General features: G+C 44.0%; 1 protein-coding gene across 1 annotated transcript in view; it reads right to left on the minus strand.

The window, feature by feature from the left end:
- The window catches only part of DDRGK1 (DDRGK domain containing 1), a 130,571-nt gene that overhangs the window by 71,700 nt on the left and 32,513 nt on the right, over positions 1–26,358 (minus strand). The window contains exons 3-4 of the mRNA XM_029593859.1: positions 12,961–13,067; positions 11,255–11,356 (exon numbers count right to left, since the gene is read on the minus strand). Coding sequence (XP_029449719.1) covers positions 11,255–11,356; positions 12,961–13,067 — 209 coding nt within the window. The remainder of the gene's footprint in view (positions 1–11,254; positions 11,357–12,960; positions 13,068–26,358) is intronic.

Genomic DNA, 26,358 nt, shown 5'->3' on the forward strand with positions numbered 1-26,358 from the left:
AATTTGTTGCCAGAGGATGTGGTTAGTGCAGTTAGTGTAGCTGGGTTCAAAAAAGGTTTGGTTACGTTCTTGGAGGAGAAGTCCATTAACTGCTATTAATCAAGTTTATTTATTTATTTATTTATTTTTTATTTATAACTTTTATATACCGACATTCGTAAAAAAAACATCATGTCGGTTTACAGACAACTGAGAAAGGAAATTACAATGATAGATGGAAGGATAGGAAGTTAAAAGGTGACAACTTTACTGTAGAGCCAACGGGCGCCACAGTTATTAAATGAGATTACATGTGGTTAACCAGGTTGGACATAAATTAATTATATACAAGAGGCGACAGAGTGGGGGGTAGCGCGGGGTGGGGGATGAAGCGCATAGGGGAGGCGGGGTGGGGTAGGAACTGTACAAGGGGGCAGGTGGTGGCGATGGGAAGGAGAGGGGGTGACTGAATATCAGGAAGCCATAAAATGGGTGGGGTGGTGAGGGAGGGAGGGTGTGTAGGGGGGCGGGGGGACACTGTACTAGGGAGAGGGAAATAATGAGTGTTGAGGAGAAGTCAAATGCTAGGGTTGAGAGGCGTTGGGATAGGCCTGTTTAAATAACCAGGTCTTGATTCCTTTTTTGAATTGATTAAGTGAAGGTTCTAGTCGGAGCTCGGTGGGGAGGGAGTTCCAAAGGGTGGGGCCGGCGATGGAGAAGGCTCTCGCTCTGGTGTTTGTGAGGTGAGCAATTTTGAGTGAAGGGGTGTGGAGGGTGCCCGCAAGGGAGTTTCTGGTAGGACGGTTGGCCTGGTGGAAGTGTGGCATATCTTCGATCCAGGGGGAGTTATTTTTATATAGCGTGTTATGTATGATAGTAAGTGTTTTGTATTGAGAGCGATAGGTGATTGGTAGCCAGTGGAGGTTTTGTAATATGGGAGTAATATGATCAGTCTTTCTTGAGTTTGTAAGGATGCGAGCCATGGCATTTTGTAAGATTTGGAGGGGTTTGATTGTGGAAGCTGGAAGGCCTATTAGCAGTGAGTTGCAATAGTCAAGTTTTGATAGTATAGTGGTTTGCATAACGGTACGGAAGTCATGTGCGTGGAGGAGAGGCTTAAGTTTTTTGAGGGTTTGGAGTTTATAGAAGCCCCCTTTTAGGAGTGATTTGATGTGGGATTTGAAGCTAAGTTGTGTATCTAAGAGAACTCCTAGATCTCTGACAGTGGACGGAGGTGTGAGATTTTGTGAAGTGTTCTGTTGCAGTTGGTGAATGGATAAGCTGGGTTGATTAGTAATAATTAGGATTTCAGTTTTTGAAGTATTGAGTGCAAGGTGTAGGTTGGAAAGGAGTGCGTTGATAGATGTGAGGCATGTCTCCCAGAAGTGCAGGGTTTCGTTGAGGGAGTTTTGGATGGGGATAAGTATACTTATCCCCATCCATCCCCTAAGTTTACTTAGGGAATAGCCACTGCATCAGTAGCATGGGATCTTCTTAGTGTTTGGGTAATTACCAGGTTCTTAGGGCCTGGATTGGTCACTGTTGGAAACAGGATGCTGGGCTTGATGGACCCTTGGTCTGACCCAGCATGGCAATTTATGTTCTCTCTTCTCCAGATTGATCCACCAGATCTATCCTCCAGGCTTTACCCCACCACATGCTTGCTCTCTCTCTGTCTCTTTTTCCCCATCTTTTCAGATTCCACCCCACGCACTCAATCATTCATTCATCTTTCCCTACCATGCAGCCCGGAACGCTGCCAAAAGTTTCGGGGCCACGCAGACTGACTGGTGCATCAGCCTCATCTTTCAGGTTGCCCCTACATTGCCTTCTTCAGGGATCACACTGCCCAATGGATACAACAGTCTCTTCTTCCAGGGCTGTGTACACTGCTCCATCAGCTCCTTCCTTCCTAGTAAGTGCAGTTTGCTTTGGGAGCCATGTGGCCATAACTTGCACCAAACCTACATTCTGCACTAGAAGGAAATTCTGTGCTGTGCAGTTGCACAGAATGGATGCAGTATGCATGCAAAACTATCTCCTGGATATATATTAGAGATATCCTGAAAATCCAAGCTGTTTGAAACCTTGAGGACAGAGAATGAATAGCAAGTTTGCTTACCATATATTGGGTTCAAAGAAACAAAATCAGAAATCGGTCACGCGTAGCCACAGATGTGAAGGAAACAAAAAACAGGACAGATGCCTTGGAAAATAAAATTTTATTTTAAATAATCCACGTTACAAGTAATAATCCCAACTCTGGCAGAGTTTTGCCTTTCAGCTGCTTCAGGGGCTATAAAAATAATTTAATATAATAAATGTTAAAAAATATATAAAAAATTACAAATAACCTCTGTTTACGTAATTCATTTTATTAGTACTTTATAAATATCAATTTTTATTTATTGTATAAAGAGCTTTTAGGAAAATATATACACACAAAAATACCACATATTTGTATGTATATATTTTCCTAAAAGCTTTTTATACGAATTGATATTTATAAAGTACTAATAAAATGAATTACATAAACAGAGGTTATTTGTAATTTTTTATATATTTTTTAACATTTATTAAATATTAAATTATTTTTATAGCCCCTGACGCAGCTGAAAGGCAAAACTCTGCCAGAGTTGGGCATTACTACTTGTAACCTGGATTATTTAAAATAAAATTTTACTTTCCAAGGCATCGGTTGTTAGTTTCCTTCACATATATTGGGTTCTCCATAGACAGTAGGATGAATTAGCCAAGCGACATGCATGTCGTCATCTGCAGGCACTGAACAGATGCATCTCTTTAGCTCAGAGGGACAGTAACTTTAAAACAAGCATGCAGGTGCCTATTTATGGCGCATATGGGTACGCAAGTGGACATATGCTGGAATTTTAAACTATGCGCACTCGTGCACATGTATAATTGAAAATATGCCCATTGCATATGTGTGCGCTCCTTATTTTAAGCAGTTACTCAAACTAATGTACTTCATGTATCTTCCTTAGGACTTTGTCAGCATTAACGCGTGCAGGTAAGCAGATTTTAACACACACTCACGTGACGGACATTCCTAGTTTTAACAATTAGTATACCAGTTTGCCCAATCCATCTGGAAATCATCCGGACCCCTCTGGTTCTTCAGCCTGCACTGCCCCCAGGCAACCCAGACCTCGCGCCCTGTCATCTTAAGCCTCAAAAGAGATTTCTGCAGACTTACTCTTCATCAGGAACAGCAGTAAATGTACACGGCTAACAAGCTGCTGCTCGCTGGGGCCGGTGGAAGTAAAATACGGATTTGTGCGCGCAATGTTTGGGCCCACCTTGGAACGCCGCTGTCATGCCTCCGACACATCCTAACGCCACCCCTTTTTCTTTTACTCTTTTACATTGTGATGTTTAAAATATGTCTGATCACACACGGCCCATTTACTCGCATATAAGAGCCTTTGAACATGAGCAACACTTAAAATTCACCCCTAAAGTTTTACTGCCGAGCGTGTGTGGGAGTTTCCATAGGGGCTGCCTCATGAGTGTCTCAGTTCATTGTAGAGCTTAGCTTTAGCTAGGTAGTCGACTCTCCAAGAAGGAGGGTGTGTATTAAGTATGGTTAATTCATCTTGCTGTCTGTAGAGAACCCCGTTTATGTTAAGCAAGCTTGATTCCTTTGTCGACAAGCAGAGCTGAATAAGGCATGACACACAGGGAGTCCCAAATAGAGGGTAGTGTGGCAGATCACTTCCTGAATAAGCAACCTAGACCCCAGCCAACATTTCCTCCTCCCCCTCCCATAAAATGTGGACAACAGGATTAACAAGATGCGCAAAACTGCTTGTCCAAGGTTATTGTCATTTAGGAGATTCTCCAGACAGTAATAGGTTATGGAAGTGTGAATCAACAACCAAGTTGCAGCCTTGCAGATGTTTTCAATGGACGCAGCTCTTAGATGAGTCACTGATGTAGCCATGACTCTTACTTGACAAGCCTTAACAGTGTGTGATCTGGAGGCCAGCCATTGCATAGCAATGTGTGATAAAGTCTGCTAGCCAGTTTGACAGCATGCATTTGGCTACAGCTACTCCCAGTCTGTTAGGATCATAGGAAATGAAAAGTTGAGACACCTGATGTTGTTATTGAATTCTTTTCAGATAATAGGTCAAAGCCCTCTTATAGACCAGTGAATGGAAGGCCTTCTTGCCTTTGTGTACTCAAGGTCTTAGAAAGAACATGGCCAAAACAATGATTTGATTCAAGTAAGAAGCATACACCACTTTTGGCAGACACTCAGGGTGAGTGCGGAGCACCACCCTGTTGTGCAGAGTAATGAACCAATGCTTGAAACTCCTTGACTCTTCAAACCAAAGTGATGGTGACTAGGAATACCACTTTTCTGGTATGAAGCTTTAAGAAAGCAGACTCCAACTGCTCATAGAGAGGCTTCATCAGTTGTGCCAAGATAACATTGAGATCCCATGGCATCACAACCAGTGCCACAAACCGTTCATGGACTTCAGTACCAGAAGATGGATGAGGAACAGCTTTCCATCCACTTGAGGGTGGTGAATGGCAATGGCACAGATATTCAACAGATGACATATTGAGTCCCAAAGAAGAAAGGGAGAAAAAGTACAGAATCAAATCTTTTAGAACATAGGTGAACGGGTCCAGTGAGCCAACCTGATACCAAATGAAAAGCAGTTCCATTTAAAATTGTACACTCTTCTGATAGATGGCTTCCTGGCTGAAATCACAATGTCCTTAACCTCCTTAGGAAATGATAATGAAGAGACTATAGAGCATTTGACAGTCATGAGATCAAGCTGAGGAGGGAAGGCTTGGATGCCAGACAACCTCTTGAGTTAGAAGAGCCAAACTAGATTCCAGGGGGATTGGAGGGTGGACCAATAATCTGACAAGGTAAGAGATGCACTTTCGCCTGGGCCAAGTTAGAGCCATGAGAATAAGATGTGCCTGATCTACGAGTATGTTCTATACCATCCTTATGGTGGAAAGGCATACAGCAGATCTGCATCTCACTTGAGCAGAAAAATACCAGAATGTAATTCGCTTTGAAGTGCCTGAAAGGTGTAATATAAATCAAATCTATTAAAGAGGTTGGCTCCTTGCCCCTCTTCTGTATATAGTTTTTATTTTATTTATTTACTTTCCGTTCACCCCTTCTTTATTTCTTATTCCAAGTTAAGGCTCCCTTGTTATAATGTAACTGTATGCTCCGTACCTCTTGTTGATTGGTTAATTATATTTTTTTGCTTAGTTCCTTGTAAACCGAGTTGATTTGATTTGTATCAAGAAAGTCGGTATATAAAAGCCTCAAATAAATAAATAAATAAATAAATAAATAAATAAAAATAATAATAATAAAGAGGATCTGAACTTGAAGAATGGAGCAAATTCATTTATTTTTCTGTTTTTCTGACATGAAAAAGTCGATTAATGGGCGATCCCAGAGAACACTCTGCCAACACTCTGATCCAGGGACCACTCATGGGGTCACAAAACCCTGCTGAGGTGATCTGCCAGCATATTGGAATCCCGGGAAAGTAAGCTGCTTGGAGAAAACCTCTGTGACAGTAAGCTCATTCCCAAATTTTCATCGATTCCTGGCAGAGAGTCGAGGACACCATGACCGCTTGTTTGTTTAAGTATAACATTGCCATGTGGTTGCTGGTTTGGATCAGAATTCTCTTTCCCTGAAGGAGGTGGATATGAGAAAATTCTTAACACATGTCAAATGGCTTGCAGTTCCAAGGGGTCAATGTGGAAAAGCATTCCACTGCCAACCAAATCCCGTGATCTCACCCCACCCCCCAGTGGACATATTTGTCACCAGCATTACCTGATGAGGCAGAACTTGAAGAGGAGCACCCTGGATCTAGTCACTAATGGAGGGATGATTTTATTCCTGTGGTTATCGGTACAGGATCCAACAAGGGCTGATCCCACCAAGTGGTGGCCCATTGGAGAACTCATTTTAAAGGTGTGCCATAGGTACCACATACACCATGTGTCCATGAACAAAAAGGATTACTCAGGTCAGTAACTGATCCTGCTGCAGCAAATTCTGAACCAGTGCCACAAAGACAAAAAGTCCAATTTGACAGAAGGAAGGCTCTCTCTTAGGATAAAAATCTACCCATACCCCACCGAACATGATTCTCCAGATAAGGCAAGATTTGACTTGGCAAACGTAACTATGAAACCTAGTGACTGAAGAAGCTGGATCATCTTTTGCAGGGAATCCAACATCTCTGCTTGAGAAGGACCCACCATCAGCCAGTCATCCAGGTAAGGAAAGCACAAATCCCCTGATGACAAAAGGTGAGCTGTTGCTACTGCTAGGCACTTTGTGAAAACACTTGGGGCTGCCAATAACCCGAAAGGGAGAACCTTGCACAGGTAGTGAGAAGAATCCACCATGAATCAGAGATATTTCCAATGAGACAGACGGATGGGTAGGTCAGTATTTCATCTTTCAGATCCAGGGAACACATCCGGTCTCTTGCTTGGATGAAGGATAGGATGGCATGGAGGATATTTATTTTGAAATATTCGCGTAACAGGTACTTGTTCACTCTTCATAAATCCAGGCTAGGTCTCAATTCCCAACTTTTTGGGAATAAGGAAATAGCAGGAATAGAACCTCTTGCCATGGTCTTTGGGAGGGATAGTTTCTAATGTCTGCTGACTGAGAGGTGACTCCACCATGAGATGGAGCTGGGGCGAGTGAAACAGACCCAGACTGAAGGCTAAACATCGATAAAGAGCAACAGTGCTTGATAATTTTCCACCACTCTTCAAGGAACAGGCGAATCCTTCTCCCTACCGGAGGGGTCAAAGCCTGAGAGTCAAGTCTCAAACAAAAATTAGGCCCAGGCTTGAACAGGGGTTGTGGTGTCATCTTAGGCTGATGTATATCTCATGTGGCTCTCAACCAGACCATCTGGTATGCCCCAACAGTTGCATTGGACCTGATTCAGTATTGGTTTTTCCCCATAGACAAAATGGGAGAAAAGCCTTACAGAATCTGGCCTATTTTTTTAGGCATGCATACCATGTTGTACGTGCTCTACAAGCATATTTATGTATTTGTCTCTATATTTTTATTTATTTAAAAAACCTCTTATTTCTTAGCTGTTGAGACAACACTGTCATCCAGGTCAGTAAAACAGGGTAAAGCTGCAGTATGTGTGGGTGGAAAAGAAATTCCTTAAGAAAAAAAAAAAAAAAAAAATCCACAGATCCTAGAAGCTCTGAAACACAAAATCATACTTCAAATTCTGCCCGGATTAATTCACAAAATGCCTGGTCACCTCATTGATATTTAAGGATCTTTAGTTCTTTACTCTCTAGAATTTGCACAGAATGTTCCTCCTGTGCAGAATTTATAGTTTTCACAAAGAATTTGAGAGAAAGCCTCACAGCAAAGATCAGCAGGCCTCGCGGCAGAGAAGGCCCAAGTGAGAGGCAAGAAAGCTTGTGTGCGCGTGACTGTGTCAAGAGAGAGGGGGGGGGGGAGCGCAAGTGTGGGTATATATGAGAGAGTGTGCCTGTGTGTATGAGAGAGAGAAAGCATGCCTGTGTGAGCGAGACAGAGAAGGAGCGTGTGTGTATATGAGATAAAGAGGGAGCATGTGTGTGTGAGGGACAGAGGGTGCCTGTACGAGGCAGGGGGTCAAACTGTGGGAGTGGAGGGCTTTGGGAGGGAAACAGACTGGAAGGAGTTGTCTGGAAAGGAAGGGGGAAAGACAGTGAAGAGCAGAGGATTTGGGGCCTGAGGGGGCAGAGTGAAAGAGGTCTGACCAGGTGAGTAGGGAGCGAGGTGGAAGGGCCACTCTTACAGTGTACTTCTAGGGTAATTCTGCTCAAAATATTTAAAACTCTATGGGCCCAATATTCAAAGATATCCGGTTGTCTAAGTTATCTGGATATTAACTGTGCAGATAACTTAGAATGGATCTTCAATAGCATGGCTATGCTACTGAATATAACCGAATAAGTTATATCCAGATAACTTTAGACTTGCTATTGAACTGGTCTAACTCATTTGGTTAACTTAACCAGATAAGGCTGAATATAGGCACTTATCTGTTTATGATAACCAGATAAGGTGCCCCACAATCCACCTGCTGCCCACCTCCAAGATATCCAACTATCTACTTAACCGGATAAATATTTATTCAGCTAAAGGGCGGCTGCTGAACATAATCGAATATTCAGTGACTGGATTTCTTAAAGATGTAGGGAATATCTATGCCTAGCCTACATCTTTGAGTAATAACTTTTTGTATTAATAATTACTCAAAGACTGAGGTATATTATGTATTTCCCCCAGGAGTAGGTTTTTGTAGCCATGCATTTTAAATTATAAATAGAGATAAAATCTAAACATATTTCAAACAATAATAGTATGAAACCCTTTTCTTTAAAATGAGTTTTAAAGGTCAGAAAAGTAGATGAGGAAGGTTGTAATTTAGAAACACAACACAGTTTGTGACTTGGTAAAAGTCTGAGTGGGATTAGCTGGCAGTTCTAAACCAAGTCAAAGGAATCCTGACAGACAGCATGGTTAATCCTTGGAAGTTATTAAAGGAGCACCAGCAGTTTTCCACAACCTCTAACAACTTGGGTGCCCACGCTCACAAATTCAGAACTGCATTTAGACACATCCTTTCTAAGGAAACTCCTACTGCGAGTTCCATGGTGCATCTACAGAACCTGAATGTGACTCGCCTTGCGTTACCAATGAACAGGCACGAGCTAAATAAATACAAATTAGGTTTGAGCACTCATTAGAAATCAGTCTTCCACAGTCCCAAGGCAACCGTCCAATCCATCTTCTCAAGTTGGGAGGGTCTTTACCATAAGCAGCCTGCAAACATACTTCCTCTCTCAGCCACAGACTTGCTGCACTGATCATCACAGCATGATCTCCTGTAATAAGCAGCAAGGTAACGATTTCCCTGCAACTTACCTCCTGCTCTCCTTAAGATGGCCATCAGGAGGCTCATGCTCCTCGTTGCCCAGGCAGACAGCCAGCTCCAGCAGTTTGCCCCCTCATCAATTAGCTTACAGTGCAGAATCCAGATTTGGTAACATAAGCTGTCTCCTGCAGGGTACTGTGCAAAATTACCATGAAGCAGTTGAAGTGGCAACTGTGCTAATTACATTTATGAAGGGACAGAATCAAGATTGACATAACAGATGACTGACGTATGCCTACACCAGATTCAAAGTGAAACCAGAGAGAGTCAAGCTGCGGCTCACCAGGAACCTGCTTAGCAAGACAGAAAAATGCTACACCTCGAATGTGTGTTATCTCCTTCTGTAGCACACAGTGAAATGAAAGTATAATGGGAGATTGAGGCAGAGGAATAAAAGTCATGAGTCCCTTTTTTTCCCCAGAACATATTCAGAAATTTACACACGTGCAAACTTTTTCACTTCCATTTCCTTCACTGCTGCAGCAGCCGAGATACGTACATAGAAACAGGACTGGCCCATCTTACTTAACTATCCTAAAACTCTTAACAGTTCTGCATAAAAAAAAATGTTGCTAGAAGTCTGCACATCAGTTTGCTTGCACAATTTTTTTTTTTTTTTAAATAGAGCATCTTGTGCCAGAGCATTTAAGTTTCCTGCAACTTCGGGGAAATTAAAGAAATTAAGAGAAAATATTTGTACAAGCAAAATCTTTGGGGAAAAAAAAACAAAAAAAAAACCAAAACAAAACAAAAACCAAAAAACCCACCACTTGGATTTTACTCAGAAGTGCTCAATTTAAGAATTGGGCAAAAGTACCACTGAGGCTTCTGAACAAATGTTTACTAGCACTGTTTCGTTTCCTTTTGGAACTTTTCCCTTCCACAAGTCACATGAAATTAATTCCTTGGGCAAAAGATGTGCAATTTTGAAGTTGTGGAAAGACAAAGATTCTGTGCACCTGCTCCCCCTTACCTTTTGCTGGAAACATTATTATTGTTGTATTGCAATCCCTCCACTATACTAGCCTTTGTACCATACAAAATGGCTCTGTCTGCAATAAGCTTTGAACTCTCTGGCTGAAAAAGTGTGTCATGCATAAACCATGATGATGAAGATGATCACACTTTTTAGCACCAGGGTGGCAGAAATATCTGTCCTTTGTCCCCATTATTTAACTGCCAAAAGTTTATATATATTTGGAATCAGGAGACATGGTCTCCCATCCCATTCAACCCACAAGGAGCCATGGGAAAACATCTAAATAATAAGTTTAAAGGTTTGCTTCGCCTTCCTCCGAGACGGGGAGGCTATGTGAAGGAGAGTATTAACAGTGTCTTGGTCTCCCCACGAAGTAGATGTGTAGCTGCTTTTTGCTCCCTAGGGTAGGGAAAAGGGCAGGGTAGAAGCCTAAGAACAGAAGATTCAGAGCACAGTGTACACGCCAACCAGCTAATGATTTACAGAGAACCTTTTTTTTTTTTTTTTTTTTTTTTTTTAAATAGTTAAGATTCAAAACTAGTTCCTGCAGTATGCCCCCCTCCAAGGTACCACCATTTCAAACTGGCAACAAATACAAACAAATTAGCAAAAGCTTTACAAAATCAAAGGCATCACTAAAGTGAAAGATTATTTTTTAGGATTCTAAGATTCTTCTTAATAATGTTATTCTTGTGCAGCTATACTTCTTTAAAAAAAAAAAAGTCAAATTTTTCATTTGAAATCATGTCAACTATTTCCGACCCTCATCAAAGGTCTAGAAAAAAGAGGATCACCAAACAAAACCTGCCAGTGAGTGAGGAGTTATGTCACAGCCCACGCATCTAATGACAAAAGCTTTGACACCCCTCTACCCCTCTCTTTCTTTTTTAAATGGATGACTAATTGTTGGTTCTTTCACCTTTACTAACTATCTTTCCATCATTTAACCATGGTAGAAGCCAGGAACTAAATATGCAAAGCCACAAGAGTCTCTTCTGAATCTAAACTGGCACTGTTAAGAAGTCCTATGAGTAACAAATTAGATTCCTTGTTGAGATTTCTCACCATGTAGGACCAGCTGAAAGGAGTATCTAGCTGCTGTGCTCAAGAGAGAGAGGGGGCAATTCTGTTCCCTGAATACAGCCTCTGGGAGTTTAGTGGGAAGTTGCCTGCTGAAAAAGCTGAAGGCCTCCATGTTCTGCCCCTTCGGCCCACAGGACAGACCTCCAGCAACGAGGACGACATGCGACTGAAAGCTGTCCAATCTACCTACGCACCCAGCCTACCAGAGGCCTACCTGCCTTTCCTCTTCAAGGCGCAACCGCTCTTCTTCTCTGTGCCTTTCCTCGGCCCTCTTCAAATCAAGCTTCTTGCGTTCTTCGCGCTCGGCTTCTTCAGCCTGTGAAAGAGAAAAAAACACATCAGCTTTCTGCAGCTGTCACCTCAGTTCGTCTCCCCACAACTACAGTAGCTGGACAGAAATTTGGAAATTATATATATATATACATATACATACATACATAAACTATATGGGATAAACTATATGGGATAAAAAGAACTCTCCCAATAAAGGAGGCAGAAAGGTAGGAGTTGAGAATACCGTACAGAAGAATGGGATGTTCTACTTGTGAAGAATTCATTTTAAAATGGTACCCATAAATTCCAGTATGATATACTTTATAGACACACGTGATTTTATTACAAATAGCTTGCATGGATCCCAAAGCAAAATGTATACAATATAATGAAAAGTATACAGGAAACCCTCTTTATTAAGAGATCTGTAGGCTTCTAGCTTGCCCATTATAAAAAAGCCCCATTTATATTCTGGTACTGTATCTATAATATTTATAAAGTTTAAATAAACAAACACCCCCCCCCCCAAAAAAAAAAACCCCCACCCCAGAAGTGATTAGGGCTAGCAAAGGGGCTACAGTTAAGAACTGGCAGTCTTATTAATCACTTCTTCTGAAATTCATAAAGTGGGGGGGGGGGGGAGGAGGTGGGGGTCAAACCATTTGTTGTTTTAAATTAAAAAAATAAAACTTGTAGAAACAGAAGAAAATACAGGTCATCTACATCCTGGGCAAATAAAAGAAGAAAAGGCACAGATCATCAGTTTGCGTGGCTTAATTCCAGAACTCTTGTCATCTATGTGTCTGAATAATATATTTCAAATGTTTCATTGTTATTTCCATGTATTGCAATTGCAAACTGTTTGTTTAATGACATTGCTGATTGTTAAAGTCAAACTCTAGTACATCAGAAATATTCAGTGTCTTCCCTCATCGCTCAGACATTTGCACAGTTTCCCCATGGAAAACAAGTATCTTACAAAGCTCCTTAAAACCTTTCTGATTAATCATATTTACTATAGCCAATACATTGGATCTGCTATTAATTTTCCATGCCAAAGGTAACAGACAAATAATAAGATGTACCCATATGATCCCCTTATATCAAAAGACTCAAATTTACCATCCCTGCCCACCTTCAGTTTATATTCAGGTAAATGGAAACGTATTTGTACCTAAACAAGAAATACATGAACACAGGTAAAGCACCTTTGTGGATTGCATTATCCTACAAGGAGAGCAGCAAGTCTTCCCACTGGGATCCCCTTGGGAACAACTGAGATTCCAAATCTGTACTCAGGTAGTTAAGAACTGTTTTACCATATGTGAATGCTAAGATGTGTTCTTGTGACATACTTGCAAGACTGAACATTACAGCCACACTGACGGGCCGGAAACTCCAGCTTTATCAGTGGCTGCTGCTCTTCTACTCTCCCTGCAGCGGAGCTTCTCCACTCTACTCAGTTCAGACTCATGCCCCAAAGACAGCCGAGAACTTGCCAGAAACCCCGGTAATACGGCTGGGTCACTAAAAACACTGGCTCAAATTTAGTGAGTACCCAGCTGTATTACCTATCCAATCATGAAAACAGAAGATGTCTAACACATATATGGTTATGTACTTAAATCTCTGAAATGAAATACTTGCCTCTCTCTGGGCTTTTCTTGCCTGTTTCTCCTCTAGTTTCTTCTGTTTCTTTGCTCCAATTTTCCCAGATGTCTGTACCTCCGTTGCCTCATCTCTTTCCACCATCTCTGGAAAACATGATTAAAGAATTAAAAAACAACATATACTCTATAGTATTTCACTAGTTCTGATAAGAGCTTGTAGGTTCCTCTTCAAAAGCCAAGCTGTTCTCCTAGAAAGATAAACTGGCTTCCAAAAGGAACACATGCAGGTAACTTGGTGACTGCAGAAGCAAGATGAGGTAAATAAAACAAACCATGGTTACTTTGCGTTTGCCCATCATGAGTCTATTTTACTTTGTTTCCCCTGTTTAAAAGCTGCCTATTTTCTACTTTCTGCTGGACACACTGCATTATCCTCCTCATTTCTTCACACATAAGGAGTCCATTCCCATTTGTAATGACAATATATTTTGGCAACAACTGGTCAAGCTGATAAGGTAAAGTTACACTAAGTTTTATCATAAGTCACTAAGGCCTGGAAGTTCGCTGACCCCGACTGCCACCAGAAATATGACCTCCCAGGTCAGGTACTTCAGGTCATAGGTGTGCAGGAGCTCAAAAAGAGCTGTCATCAGCTGAGCTAACACCACATTGAGGTCCCAAGACACACTGGGAGGCTTCAATAGAAGCAGACCCCCACATGTAGAGAGATGACTGTACCATCTACACCATGGTGGTATGCACCAATTGCACGGAGATGAACTCTAACGGAGCTGGTTTTTAAGCCAGCTTCTGTTTGGTGTAGAAGATAATCAACCAGTTTTTGTGGGGGGCAGGAGAACAGATCTAGGGCCTTCTGCTCTCACCACACAGAAAACCTCTTCAGTCCATATGACTTTCTAGTGGAAGCCTTTCTAAAAGCCACCAGGACCCAAGACATCCTCAGAGATTGAGTGGTTGCAGAAGTTTGCTATCTGACCTGTACAGGGAGCAGAACAGAGGCACCTTCCTGCTGTAAGGGGCCGAGAACAAATCTATGTCCAGGCTCCCCTAGAAGTGGAATATCCGATTCGCCAACTCCTGGTCCAGGCACCACCACTCATGGGGTTTGAAGGCACGACTCAGTCTGTCCACTACCACGTTCTCCAACCCAGCCAAATACATGTCCCTGAGCACCATCCCGTGGGACAGGGCCTATGACGAGATATGGAACGCTTCCTGATACAGGAGGTATGATCCCGTACCTCCCTGCTTGTTGATATACCACATAGCTGGTATATAGGTGGTATATATATATACCACCTGGTTGTCTGTGTGGATCAGGACAACTTTGTTGGACAACCGATCTCTGAAAGCCCATAGCATGTATCGGATCGCCACAAAGCTCCAGGAAGTTGATTTAACAGCTTTCCTGATCAGACCAGAAACCCTGGGAGCTGAACCCATCTACATGAGCTCCCCAGCCCAGGTTGGACGCATTTATGATTAGGAAAACTTTGTTAGGAGGACTCCGAAAAGAGATCCCCTGTTCCAAATTTGAAAGTACCCGCCACCAAGACGAATCCTGGAGAAATGGGAAGACTCAGATGCAGTCCTGGAGGTTCTGCGTGGCTTATCACCACTGCAATCTCAGTGTCCACTGGGCTCTGCGAATGTGTAATCATGCCAAGGGAATGACATGGACGGTTGCAACCAAATGGCCCAACGGATTTAACATGTGCCAGGATGACACCTGCTGAATCTCTGTGTGATGGTCGTCAAAGTGATGGCCCTTTGACAAGGCAGGAAGACCTTGGTCTGAGCTGTGTCTAGCAAGGCTCCTATGAAGTCCAATTGAGATGATGGGCTGAGATGGGACTTCAGGTACTTGATGACAAACACTAGCAACTCCAACACACAGATGGTCAAGCACATGGGCCTGATGGCCCCTGCCTGAGAGGTGATCTTGACCAGATAGGGGAAACATGCTCCCAGCCCCTCTTGCGTGGCGCGCGCGAGAGCATCTGTGAGAGAGAGCATGCACATCTGTGTGAGAGAGAGAGAAAAAGCGCGCACATGTGGGAGTCAGAGAGAGAGAACGCATGCGTGTGGAAGACACCGTGAGGGGGTGCTCCCATATCCTCAGCAGCTGTTCCTTAAGGGTCTCGTGTACCGGGACCACCACAATCTCCTTAGGAGGCTCCACTAACTGGAGGATCTGAAGCATTTTGTTCTAGGCATTTTCCTCCGTCAATAACTGAAACGGGATGGCTTCTACCATCACACTCACAAACCCTGCGAAGTTAAGTCCTCAGGCAGAGACTTCCTTCGTTTTTCTGGAGGAGACGAGTCTGAGGGGAGAAACTCAGAGCCCTCGAAGGAGGACTCCAAGGTTTCATCCCCCCAAGGGTCATAGGGACCCTCATCCTCACTGTAAGCCACAGGGTCCTAGGTGCTCAGCCTTCATCCAGAGGTGCAGGCACTGGAAAAGCTGGTCAGGGAGCTACAGGCCTTAGTGCCTCTGCTGGCCTAGATGGAGCTTCCTCCTCAGAGAAACTGGCAACAACCACTGTATTGGTAGGGGGAGACATCTGTGCCCTGCCAGGCACAGATGCTGTCCCAGGAACTAATACCAGCTGGATCAGTAATGCACCAATGAGCGCATTAATCTTCTCCAGCAGCAGTTCCAGGATGGACAGTACCAGCTCCAGGGCCGTTGGTGCAACAGGCACCCGCTTCACCATTATTGGACTCGACGCTCTAGTTCCCTTAAACGTTGCCAATATCAATATAGACTGAGAGTAAGGAGGGGTGGCCAGATACTCTTCGTACCCATGAGGCAGATCAGTGACTGACATCAGGACTGATGGAGACAGACATGGACCTCCAGCACAGATGCAGAACTGGTGCTCCTCACTGTGGGATCGCTTTGGGGGCATTACAGCATAAGCCAGTGCATCCCCATGCATCAACAGGTACTGGTATCAAATGCTTCTTCAGCTTCCCTCTATGCTCAGCCCAGTCCTTCTCCAGTGTAGAGGCCGACGAAAAACCAGATGTCCTTGGTCTGGAAGAGACCGATGGTGGTCAAACTCCGGCACCCCATCCGCCGACAGTACCGATGGTCCCACCGATGTCAATGACGAGGTATCCATCAGTGCAGCTACGAGGTCCACAGATGCCAATGCCACAGATGCCTCGATCTTCTTCGGCCTGAAGAGCTGCTCCATCTTATCAAGCCGAGACGATGGCCTTTCAGGGTTATTTGTGCGCATAAACAAAACCCTGATGTCATGCGATGCCCCCAGGCAGAGGACACATATGTCATGGAGTCTGTAATGGACATGGTCCTTGGGCACTTGAGGCATCGCCGAAAACAGGGCATGGCCATGATGGGACGAAATAAGAGGGGCCACAAAATCAAAATGGATGGCAGTTGGTGGCGATGGCTGGCGGGCACTGAAGCACCGCTGCTGCGGGGGAAATCGACTGCAAAAAGAAACTTATTAGAAGCGTTGAAAACCCCGACTAGGAATACTACGGAGAAGCACCTAGAGGGATCTGGCATTTGATAATGCAAAGAAAGCAAGAAATTCAAGAAAAAAAAAGAGAGAAATTTTCCAAAAGGCCCAAAAAAAAAAAAAAAAAAAACCCCTCCTCCAAAATGACCTCACTCACACCGCGGTGCTTACAGCTCTGCGGAAAGAGAGAGGCTGGAGAGGGACACCATGCGGATGCGTGGTACAGGGTATGTTGGGCATGCTCAGTGCGTGCCAAGACAAAAGTTCTAGAAACTTTGACATAAGTTTTCCATGTCAGGGCTCCATCTGATGATGTCACCCATGTGTGAAGACTATCATCCTGCTTGTCCTCGGAGAAATAGGAACTTTTAGTCTAACCATGACTGGGCAAATCTGTCACCAGCTGCCTGTCTCTCATTTCTGATACAAAAGGTAGCAACACAGCGACTGTGGATGCCACGGGGAAGGGGAGGGGGTGGAGTGGATTGTTTTCTCTAGAATGACTCCCACCCTGTTCTCTCAAGCCTGGGCACATTCCCTTCCAAGCTGCTCTGGAACTTCACAAAAAGGAGGCCAGAATCCTCAAGAACCCCCTTTTACAGAAAGACAGTAAAACAAGAGTCACTGTTGACACCCTAAAACTGTACCCGTTGCAAACAAATGATCGACACGTCTTTACGTGCAACATGTGAATTAACCAGGAGTACCTTTTAGATTTCACAGTAACAGGAGGGCCGAGTTTACAGCCATACTGCTCTCATCACGTCACCCATTTTTGCTGTGGCTCTCCTAGAAAAGCACCGAGAACATTCAGTGCTGCTACAAGTCAGCTCCTCACTTTCCAACCTGGAGAGCTGTTAAAACAAGGAAAGGGGGACTGGGGGAACAAGAAACTCAGGTATTGTACACAGGTTACCTTCCAGGCTGGACTGTTTTAGGTTTTCTTTAGGCCATGTGTCAAATCTAGATGCCTGAGAAAGGCAGGATGTACACAAGCATCCAGATTTTCTAGCCTGCCTCTGAGAGCTCCAAGCTCTGTAGGAAATGCAACTGTCAATTTACCCCAACTGGAGCACCAGGAGACCCTGATGTTCTGCCCCATAGCTGCCTGAACACTGCCATCCCATCACCCTTTTCCTTCCCTTCCATTCTATTCCTGCAACTTTACCCTCATTTTGTTACTCACGCACAAAATAATTACCGACAGTACTCAGAAATGCAATCTCTACTTTGGCCCTGTTATGACATGTCTATGTCATAACAGGGCCAAAGAGAGAGAGATCCAATGATCCCCAAGAATTAACTCACAGTAAGGGGCCATTCATGCAAGCCCACCCAATGACAGCAGCCATCAGCAGAAGCACTGGAGCACAGACGCGGCCTGCACAGAGAAGCACCAGCTTCAATCTGAGAAACAGATATGCTGATATTTTTATTTTTTTGTGCTTACATCTCCAGTACAAAATGGAACCCAAAAGCTCAACGTCTATACAGCACGAATTCATGATGCACCACTACACGTTTTGCTGTCTTCCTCAGGGATCGTCACAAATGTGATAACCCCATTAAAGGGGGAAGTACCAGCTTCTAGAGATTTTACATGCTGTGCTCTCTCTTAGCAGAAGTTGCAAATGGCAGCTTCTGAAGTGTTCCATCTCCAGCTGCCTATCCTCTAGCCATCCCACCAGCAACAGCCGACATGCCTTTCGGTTTCTCCCTCCCTCTGACCCTCATGCCATCCCTCGGGTCCCCTCTGGTCTAACCACTGCTGCTGCTACTCCTCCTGCCATCAAGAACACTCCCAAAAGCAGAAGCAGTACTTGCAGCCTTCCTTAGTGGCTGCTGCCACACCTTGCCTCCGAGCCGGCCCTAGCTGCCTGCCTCCAGGCAACTTCAGTCCCAGAGGCACAGACTCCCTTTTTCAGCAGGAGGCTTCCCTAATGAAGCCCCAAATCACTCAGGAACTGTGACATTTCTACCCATCAACAAGAAACCAAGAAGGCAATTTACAGGGCAAACATGAAATGACTACCATAGCATTTTTTGCTGGCCGGATATTAGCATACCACAAAAATACAAAATGACAGACACAAATTTTAAGTAAATCAACAAGGTATTTAGACCTTGGGGATAAAATGAAAAAAAAAACAAAACAAAACATGTTGACGGTACTTTCCCCTTGTTGCTTGGTACGGTTTTAACTGGAGACCACTGAATGTTCTACTGATGGTATTTAAGAGCTTCCCTACAATTTTTAAATATTTCCCCAACTTCTCCCCCCCGCCAAGTTCAGCAAAAGACTGCATACCACAGCTTAGTACTGAATCCAGTCTGCGTGAACCTTTAGTCTGGCTACTAAGTGTCACAACCTGATACCCCCTCACTCCTGCACAGCCTTGAAATGCTGCCTTCCTAGAACCCCCAGCCCCACACAGGCAAGGCTGGGAAGAAACTGAGCTCAGCGATCAAAAACCAGGTCTCCCGCATGGCAGCTTGGTCAATGAGCCATTGGGCCACTCTACTATTTATTGAATATTTTTTTTAAATTTAAGAACCACCACCATATGTTTAGTATAATTAGGGGAGGGGGGGGGGGAGAGAAACTGTGAAGATTCCTTGATATATTAGGTTTTATACTCATATAGCTGGCCCCTGTCTTGTGCTGAAAACACCACCCAGGGGTGCCATGGGTCCGGGTCCAAGTCCGGATGAGGAGAAAGATAGTCCTTTAGGGCTCATGATCAAAGGATCACTTGCTACCTTTAAGACCTCTAGCTGATGCAATAATGTCCCAAAAGAGAGCAAAGGAATCACAGTATACAGTCCATGCTCACACAAGAGTCCCTCCATTCAACCATAGCACTAGGAGTCTTAGGCAAAAATCAAACTGGAGTCCAAGTTGGTGTTCAAATGAAAGTCTTTACTGCAACTTAAATAAAATGATCCAAGCCAATATTACAACAGCATCAGGCAAGTTATGGCAAGGAAAATAATGGATGGTTTGTCCATACTGTGTGTAACTTCCTTCTGGGCACTCTTGCACCACTATCCATGCAAAATCTTCAAATCTCTGAGCTTTTGGCTCAAATGACTTAGTCTCTCTCTTCACCCACACTGTTAACTGATCACCTGGACAAAAAGATCTCTGGCCCAGTCCTTTGGGACACCGGGGGTATGCCCTTCCCTCTGGAACTGGTTAGTCAATGTTTTTCAAAAAAAGCTTCTCAAAATCTTTTCTCCTTAAAATTCCCACTTGAATTGCCTCCTTGAGACAACTCCTGTACGAATGGAAACCAGATCTGTCTCACCTGTTTGAGATCTAGGGATGATCTCCAGCTCTTCTCAACTCCTCAGCTCCTAACCCACTAAAGCACTGAGTATGTTCCAAGGTATTATATACACCTAGAAGCCCTGTCCCCCCAAAAAGGTGGGGTTTTGGTTATCAGCAGATTCCAAAATCTGCAAAACTCTTCCTACCTCCTCATGATGGAAAAAACATACACGAGAGCAAATCTAATGACTGGCAAAGCCCCGTCACACCCATTTCAGTGATGCCTCCCTTTTAAAGGTTTTTTTGTTTATGCACTTTTAGGTATAAATTTGCAAGTACCACCATAGCTAATCATTTCTAAGGCACTACTTAATGTATGCAGTGCTGTATAGAAGACATAAGAGACTATCCCTGCACCATGGAGCTTACAATCTAGTCAAGACACACACTTACACGACAAGAGTATTTAGTATAGAAAAGTGGTTAAAATAAAGACGACACATTTGAAAGCAGACACAAAAGGCTGACTTTTTAGGCCAGTTTTGAAAATGGCCATACAGGTGAACAGGATGTGGAAGATGCTAGAACCCTGGCGTGCCACACTGCAGTGGATGCCATTTGTTTCCTCTTCCTGTTAAGAGAAAATACAGGATTGGTTAATCCTGTTGCTTCATAAGAACCGATACTGGGTAAGACCAAGGGTCCGTCAAGCCCAGCATCCTGTTTCTAACAGTGGCCAATCCAAGTCACAAGTGCCCAAACATTAGACAGATCACAAGCTACTACTGCTTATTAATTACTAGGGATGTGCACAATTTTTTTTTTTTAGGTCCGTTTTCGTGTTCGTTTTTGTGTTCGGGGTGGACAATTTCAGTCCACGCCCCGAACCTGGAAACTTTGTTTCGCTTTCGGAAACGGACTGAAAAAAAAACTCCAACCCTTCAAATTTACTTAAGTACGAACCCCCCCCCCCCCCCCAAGACTTACTAAAAGCCCTGGTGGTCCAGTGGGGTCCCGGGAGCAATCTCTCCCTCTCGGGCCATCGGCTGCCACTAAGCCGGCGCCATTTTCTAAGATGGCGCCGGCTGTCCATTGCTCCTACCATGTGACAGGGGCCGATCAATGGCACCGGTTGCCCCTGTCACATGGTAAGGGCAAAGGGCCACCAGCGCCATTTTGATTCCTGACAGGCCCGACGGCCCAAGAGTGGAAGATTGCTCCCGGGACCCCCGTTTAATTACCAGGGCTTTCAGTAAGTCTTGGGGGGGGGGGGGAATGGGATGGGGGGCAGGTTGTAATTAAGTAAATTTGAAGGGTTGGGGTTGTTTTTTTTTTTTTTTAAATAAATGTGCCCCTCCTCCCTGCGCTAATCCGAAAATGAATTTTTTCCCGAATTTCAGGAAAACTCGGTTTCAGGATTCAGGTCTCTCGAACCAGGATGCACATCCCTATTAATTACTATCATAGCAGTTTATGGATTTATCCTCTAGGAACTTATCCATACCTTTTTTAAACCCAGTAACACTAACTGCTGTAACCACAACCTCTGGCAATGAATTCCAAAGCTTAACTATGCGCTGAGTGAAAAAAAATAAAAATTCTTCAATTTGTTTTAAATGAACTACTTGCTAACTTCATGGAGTCCCCCTGGTCCTTCTATTATCTCAGAGAGTAACCTATTTACATTAATCTGTTCAAGTCCTTTCATGATTTTGTAGACCTCCATCATATCCTCACTCAGTCGTCTCTTCTCCAAACTGAACAGCTCTAACTTCCTTAGCCTTTCCTCATAGGGCAGCCATTCCATGCCCCTTATTTTGGTCGCCCTTCTCTGCACTGTCTCCAGTGCAGCTATATCCTTTTTGAGATGCGGTGACCAGAACTGCACAGAGTATTCAAGGTGCGGTCTCACCATGGAGCAATAAACAGGCATTATGACATCCTCTGTTTTATTTTCCATTCTGTTTGCTTTTTTGATCACCACAGTACACTGGGCCGACAATTTCAATGTATTATCCATCATGACGCCTAGATCTCTTTCCTGGGTGGTAACTCCTAAGATAGAACCTAACATTGTGTAACTACAGCAAGGGTTATTTTTCCCTATAAGCATCACTTTGCATTATCTTTGCTGCTTCCAGTTCAGCTATACAGAAGAGTTCAACATTTGCATTTTACAAGCCCTGACAGTGAACACAGAAAAAGCACCAAATTTTGTAAAAAAAAAAAAAATGTATCTACTACAGTAGCGCTCAACTTTCACAACTCAATAAGAGCGTAATTTTCAGCAGTTTGTGCAGGGCTAAATTTGCGGGTGCAAAGTACTCACAGACTTTAGACCGAACTGTCAAAGGAAGATTTATGTATGCTTCTATACCTGCTTTGAACAATCTCGGGTTGCGCAGGAAGGCGCGTCTGCTCCGGAGCAGGTATGATTTGCGGTATGTACATTTATGCTTGGAGTTTCAAAAACTCCATCCCTCAAAACACCTACCGCAAGTGCAGGAAATTATACATACACACAATCTAGTTACACACATAATCCCCGGGTAATTTTAAACCAGGGATTATGTATGTAAATGCCTTTCAAGATTACCCCTATATAAAAGGCAATTTTCAAAGGCATTTACCTGGGTAAAATGACCTGAGAACTAGCCTCCTCCGACGTAACTAGAAGTAAACATAACTTAGGTCAGGGGAGGGAAACTGCGTGTGTACATTCAATTTCCAAATGTACACAGACTATATTGCCCCTCCCCCACTTCTGCCACCCACACAAATAGCAGGTGTCAAGGACTCGGGCACTTTTAACGTGCGCAATTTACACTTGCTAACTTTCAAAAGATGAACAATGTGGATAGTTTCTTTTTGAAACTTTCCCTACAGCATGTGTAGTCATAGTGCTCACATGGCTTACAACTATGCAGGCTATTTGAAAATTGCCTCCAAAGTCTCAAAAAGCTGCAAGAACTCTTTGATGGTGAAATATAAATCCTGCTCCATGCAGGTCTAATTCTGAGATACATCAAAACCATGCAGAAAGCCCAAAAACTGCCATATATAACTTCCAAGATAAGTGTTACTCAACCCTATTTCCTAATAAATTTAAACAGATTGCTGATACTACTCATTTGATGTAATATTTCCTCTGTAATGGTAAGATAAAAGATTTGCAGCTGGGTTAACATATGACAGCTTCTACTACCTAAGTGGTGGGATAATCCCTCTAAGTTTTGGTTGATCAGCCTTAGCTCAATCTGCAACCACTATATGTCCCATTTTCATCCAATCTGATTTTCATGTCATCTCTCGCGAGACATGTCTGGTCCTGCTGGCAAGAGGAGAGCTAGGTGACACTTTTGGCTGCTGCCAGCAAGGAGTAGAAGCAAGATGAGAGTCAGCCTGCTGCTGCCAGCGAGGAGGACGAGAGCTGGGGCTGCAGGAGTGGGAGGATACCTGAGCACACCTCTACTAATGTACTTCTGAGAACAATCAGTCCTAGGAGGTAGGAGATAATCAGCCATGTGCTTAGAAAACCCTCTTCCTACTGCCGCCTTTGCAGCTGACAGCACTGCCGTCATGGAGTAAGTCTAGTGAGCCTTTGGGCCGCTGTTTACACAGCCTACCTTGTGTGAGCATAAGATAGGTCTTAACAGGTGGCAGCTAGTACATCAAGAGACAAGATCTTCTGCCTAACCAGCCACCTCTCCTTTGGGTTGAGCCCTCAGGTTCTGGCAGCTGTCAGGGCTTTCCAGGCCAGGTATGAGGAAGTTGGAAATAAGCAAGGTCAATAGCCAGGCTGAGGTCGGGGCAGATGGAGAGCAAAGCGAAGTTATGGTCCAGGCTGAGATCAAGACAATGAGAAATCAGGCCAGGGGGAGAAACACAACAGGGCAGACAGAAGCAGGCAAGGCTGGAACAAGACAGGACCATGCTGAAGCAACTAGCACTGCAGAATAAGCAGGAGACCTGTTGCAAAGGCACTGGGTGGTAGCTCTGAGCTTCCCTTTATACTAGGCAGGATGTGATGTCATCCGTGCATGTCACAGGAAGTCCAGCCAGCAGGACCTATAAAAGGTGCTTCAGACTAGAAGTGAAGGGCGTTACAGCTGAGATTCTGCTGCAAACAGCAAACATACTAAAAGAGAGGAGGGAGAAGGCAGCAGAAAGGAGAAAAGAAGAAAGTCGAGAAGGGGAGAGAGAGAGGGAGAACAGCAGACAGGAGAAAATGGGGGGACTGGAAAGGAAGAGCGCAGACAGAAGAAGAGAGGCCCAAAGGAGCAGCAGAAGCTGTGCTGCAGCTCTGGCCTCAGCAGGCAGAAGAGTGAAACTATACAGCAGAGGAAGAGCCAGATTTTGATCTAGAGACAGTCTCTATCAACAGCTGGCGTCCAGGCTTAGGGGGGGGGAGGGGAAAACTGACAGAAATATAGAAAAAGGTGGTAACCCTAGCACAACCTTAGATCAGAAAGTCCTGGCTGAAAACACGTTTCCTCGTGTCGGCAATAAAACGCGGCCATGAGATACCAACATGACTGATAATTTTCTACAGGGGGTTTCTGAAAAAAAGGGTTCCAACTTATAGTTACTATTAAGAGTATTTATTTTGTATGTTCAAACAAATGCACTCTGGGGTACCTGAAGTGCTGCTCAACTAAAGAGGAACTTTTGACCTTTTTTTCAGATTATCAGATAAGAAAACAGCCAGAGAAGTGAAAGCGTAGCACCTCAAAAGACAGCACACCACCAAATCCAACAAAGAGGAAGTCTGGTCCAACAACCAGTTAGCACATCTGCTCAAGGTCTCTACATAAACCTCTCCCTAGCCTTATTTATATGCAAAACCATCATCTGGCTCAACTTGGGTACTGCTCTGTTTTCAAATGCTTTAAATTGAGCAGTCAGATTACTTGGGCTGAGTTTTCCAGTGCATAACGCACAAAGGTTGAGTGCTTGGAGATTGTGAGTTTACTTTTAGTGTGTGTTAAAAGTCCTCCACGGCAGCTCTCACTAGGACCCTTTCTGTCTGCCCAGCTGACCCTGCCTATTCCCCTTCACTCTGCTTCTAACGCTTCCTTTCTTCTCTCATCACTCACTAATGAGGAGATCTCCCAGACATATGAGCTTGACCGCCAACAGTGAGACTTCTGCTGGTTTCCCCCACCTCTGTTGACAAAAAAAAAAAAAAAGCACTACCCTAGAATGTGCAGTTTTCATGCTGGCATTGCCTTCCTCATGCTGAAAGGAAGTGATGGAAGCTGGGGGCAACGTCCCATCCCTGATGCAACATCAGCCAGACATTACATCGCCACATACACCCCCACAAATGCTGCGTCTCGATTTTTCGCACTGCTATACCTATAAAATCGTTTTCCAGTTTGGCTCACTTTGGAACTCCAAACCTCTGCTCTTTAATAAACCACAGCTTCGTTGTGCCAGCCGCTGATGTGGACACCAATGAGGCCATCAGTCACAAAGTCACAATGGTGGTTACTCAGCTCCTACTCTACAGCCGCCCACCATTTTCCACAAGGCAGGTTTAAATATGAGCAACCGAGTGACAGATCGGTACAGTCATCCTGTCAAGCCTGTTTTTCACAAAAGTGTTTCATCAGTTGCTCCTTTTAAGATTTCGGCAAAACACAGCCTTATCAATTGAAGCAGCCCACAGCTTCACTCTGCGTAAAGGGCATATTCCTCTTTTGGGAGGTTATTTTAAGCCCCTGAGATTCCAGATGAAGGCACACGGTAGAAACCACACACCTAGCTCTCCTACACACACACACACAGTCTTCAGTGTCTGCCTTGCCTGCTCAGGGCAGCTTTCAATTGTCGGAAGGGATTAGTTCAGATGTGGCAGCAAGCGTGTGTGTAGCACTTCCATTTATTTTAGGCAAAAGGATGAACAACATTGGCTTACTGAGTGAGCAGAGAATTATTGGGCTAACCAGCGGAAAATCGAGCCTGCTCTCTTCAGTGATAGCAAGGCAACCAAAAATAATATGAAAAACAGATGCTAGCAAGAAAGCATATTAGGGTTTACTAACCCGCCTCAGCCACAGAGAAGATTTATATATTTTGAGGAAGAGCTATCAGGCAAAAATGTATAGCTATAAAGTCTCTCTAGATGAAACACTGTACTCAATATCTTAACATCAAAAGACATAAAGAAACATAGAAACATAGAAATGACGGCAGAAGAAGACCAAACGGCCCATCCAGTCTGCCCAGCAAGCTTCACATTTTTTCTCTCATACTTATCTGTTTCTTTTAGCTCTTGGTTCTATTTCCCTTCCTCCCCCACCATTAATGTAGAGAGCAGTGATGGAGCTGCATCCAAGTGAAATATCAAGCTTGATTAGTTAGGGGTAATAGGGGTAGTAACCGCCGCAATAAGCAAGCTACATCCATGCTTATTTGTTTTAACCCAGACTATGTTATACAGCCCTTATTGGTTGTTTTTCTTCTCCCCTGCCGTTGAAGCAGGGAGCTATGCTGGATATGCGTGAAGTATCCGGTTTTTTTCTCCCTTGCCGTTGAAGCAGGGAGCTATGCTGGATATGCGTGAAGTATCAGTTTTTCTTCTCCCCTGCCGTTGAAGCAGAGAGCTATGCTGGATATGCGTGAAGTATCAGTTTTTCTTCTC

The sequence above is a fragment of the Rhinatrema bivittatum genome, chromosome 1, assembly GCF_901001135.1.
Source record: "Rhinatrema bivittatum chromosome 1, aRhiBiv1.1, whole genome shotgun sequence".
NCBI classification, from domain to species: Eukaryota; Metazoa; Chordata; class Amphibia; order Gymnophiona; family Rhinatrematidae; genus Rhinatrema; species Rhinatrema bivittatum.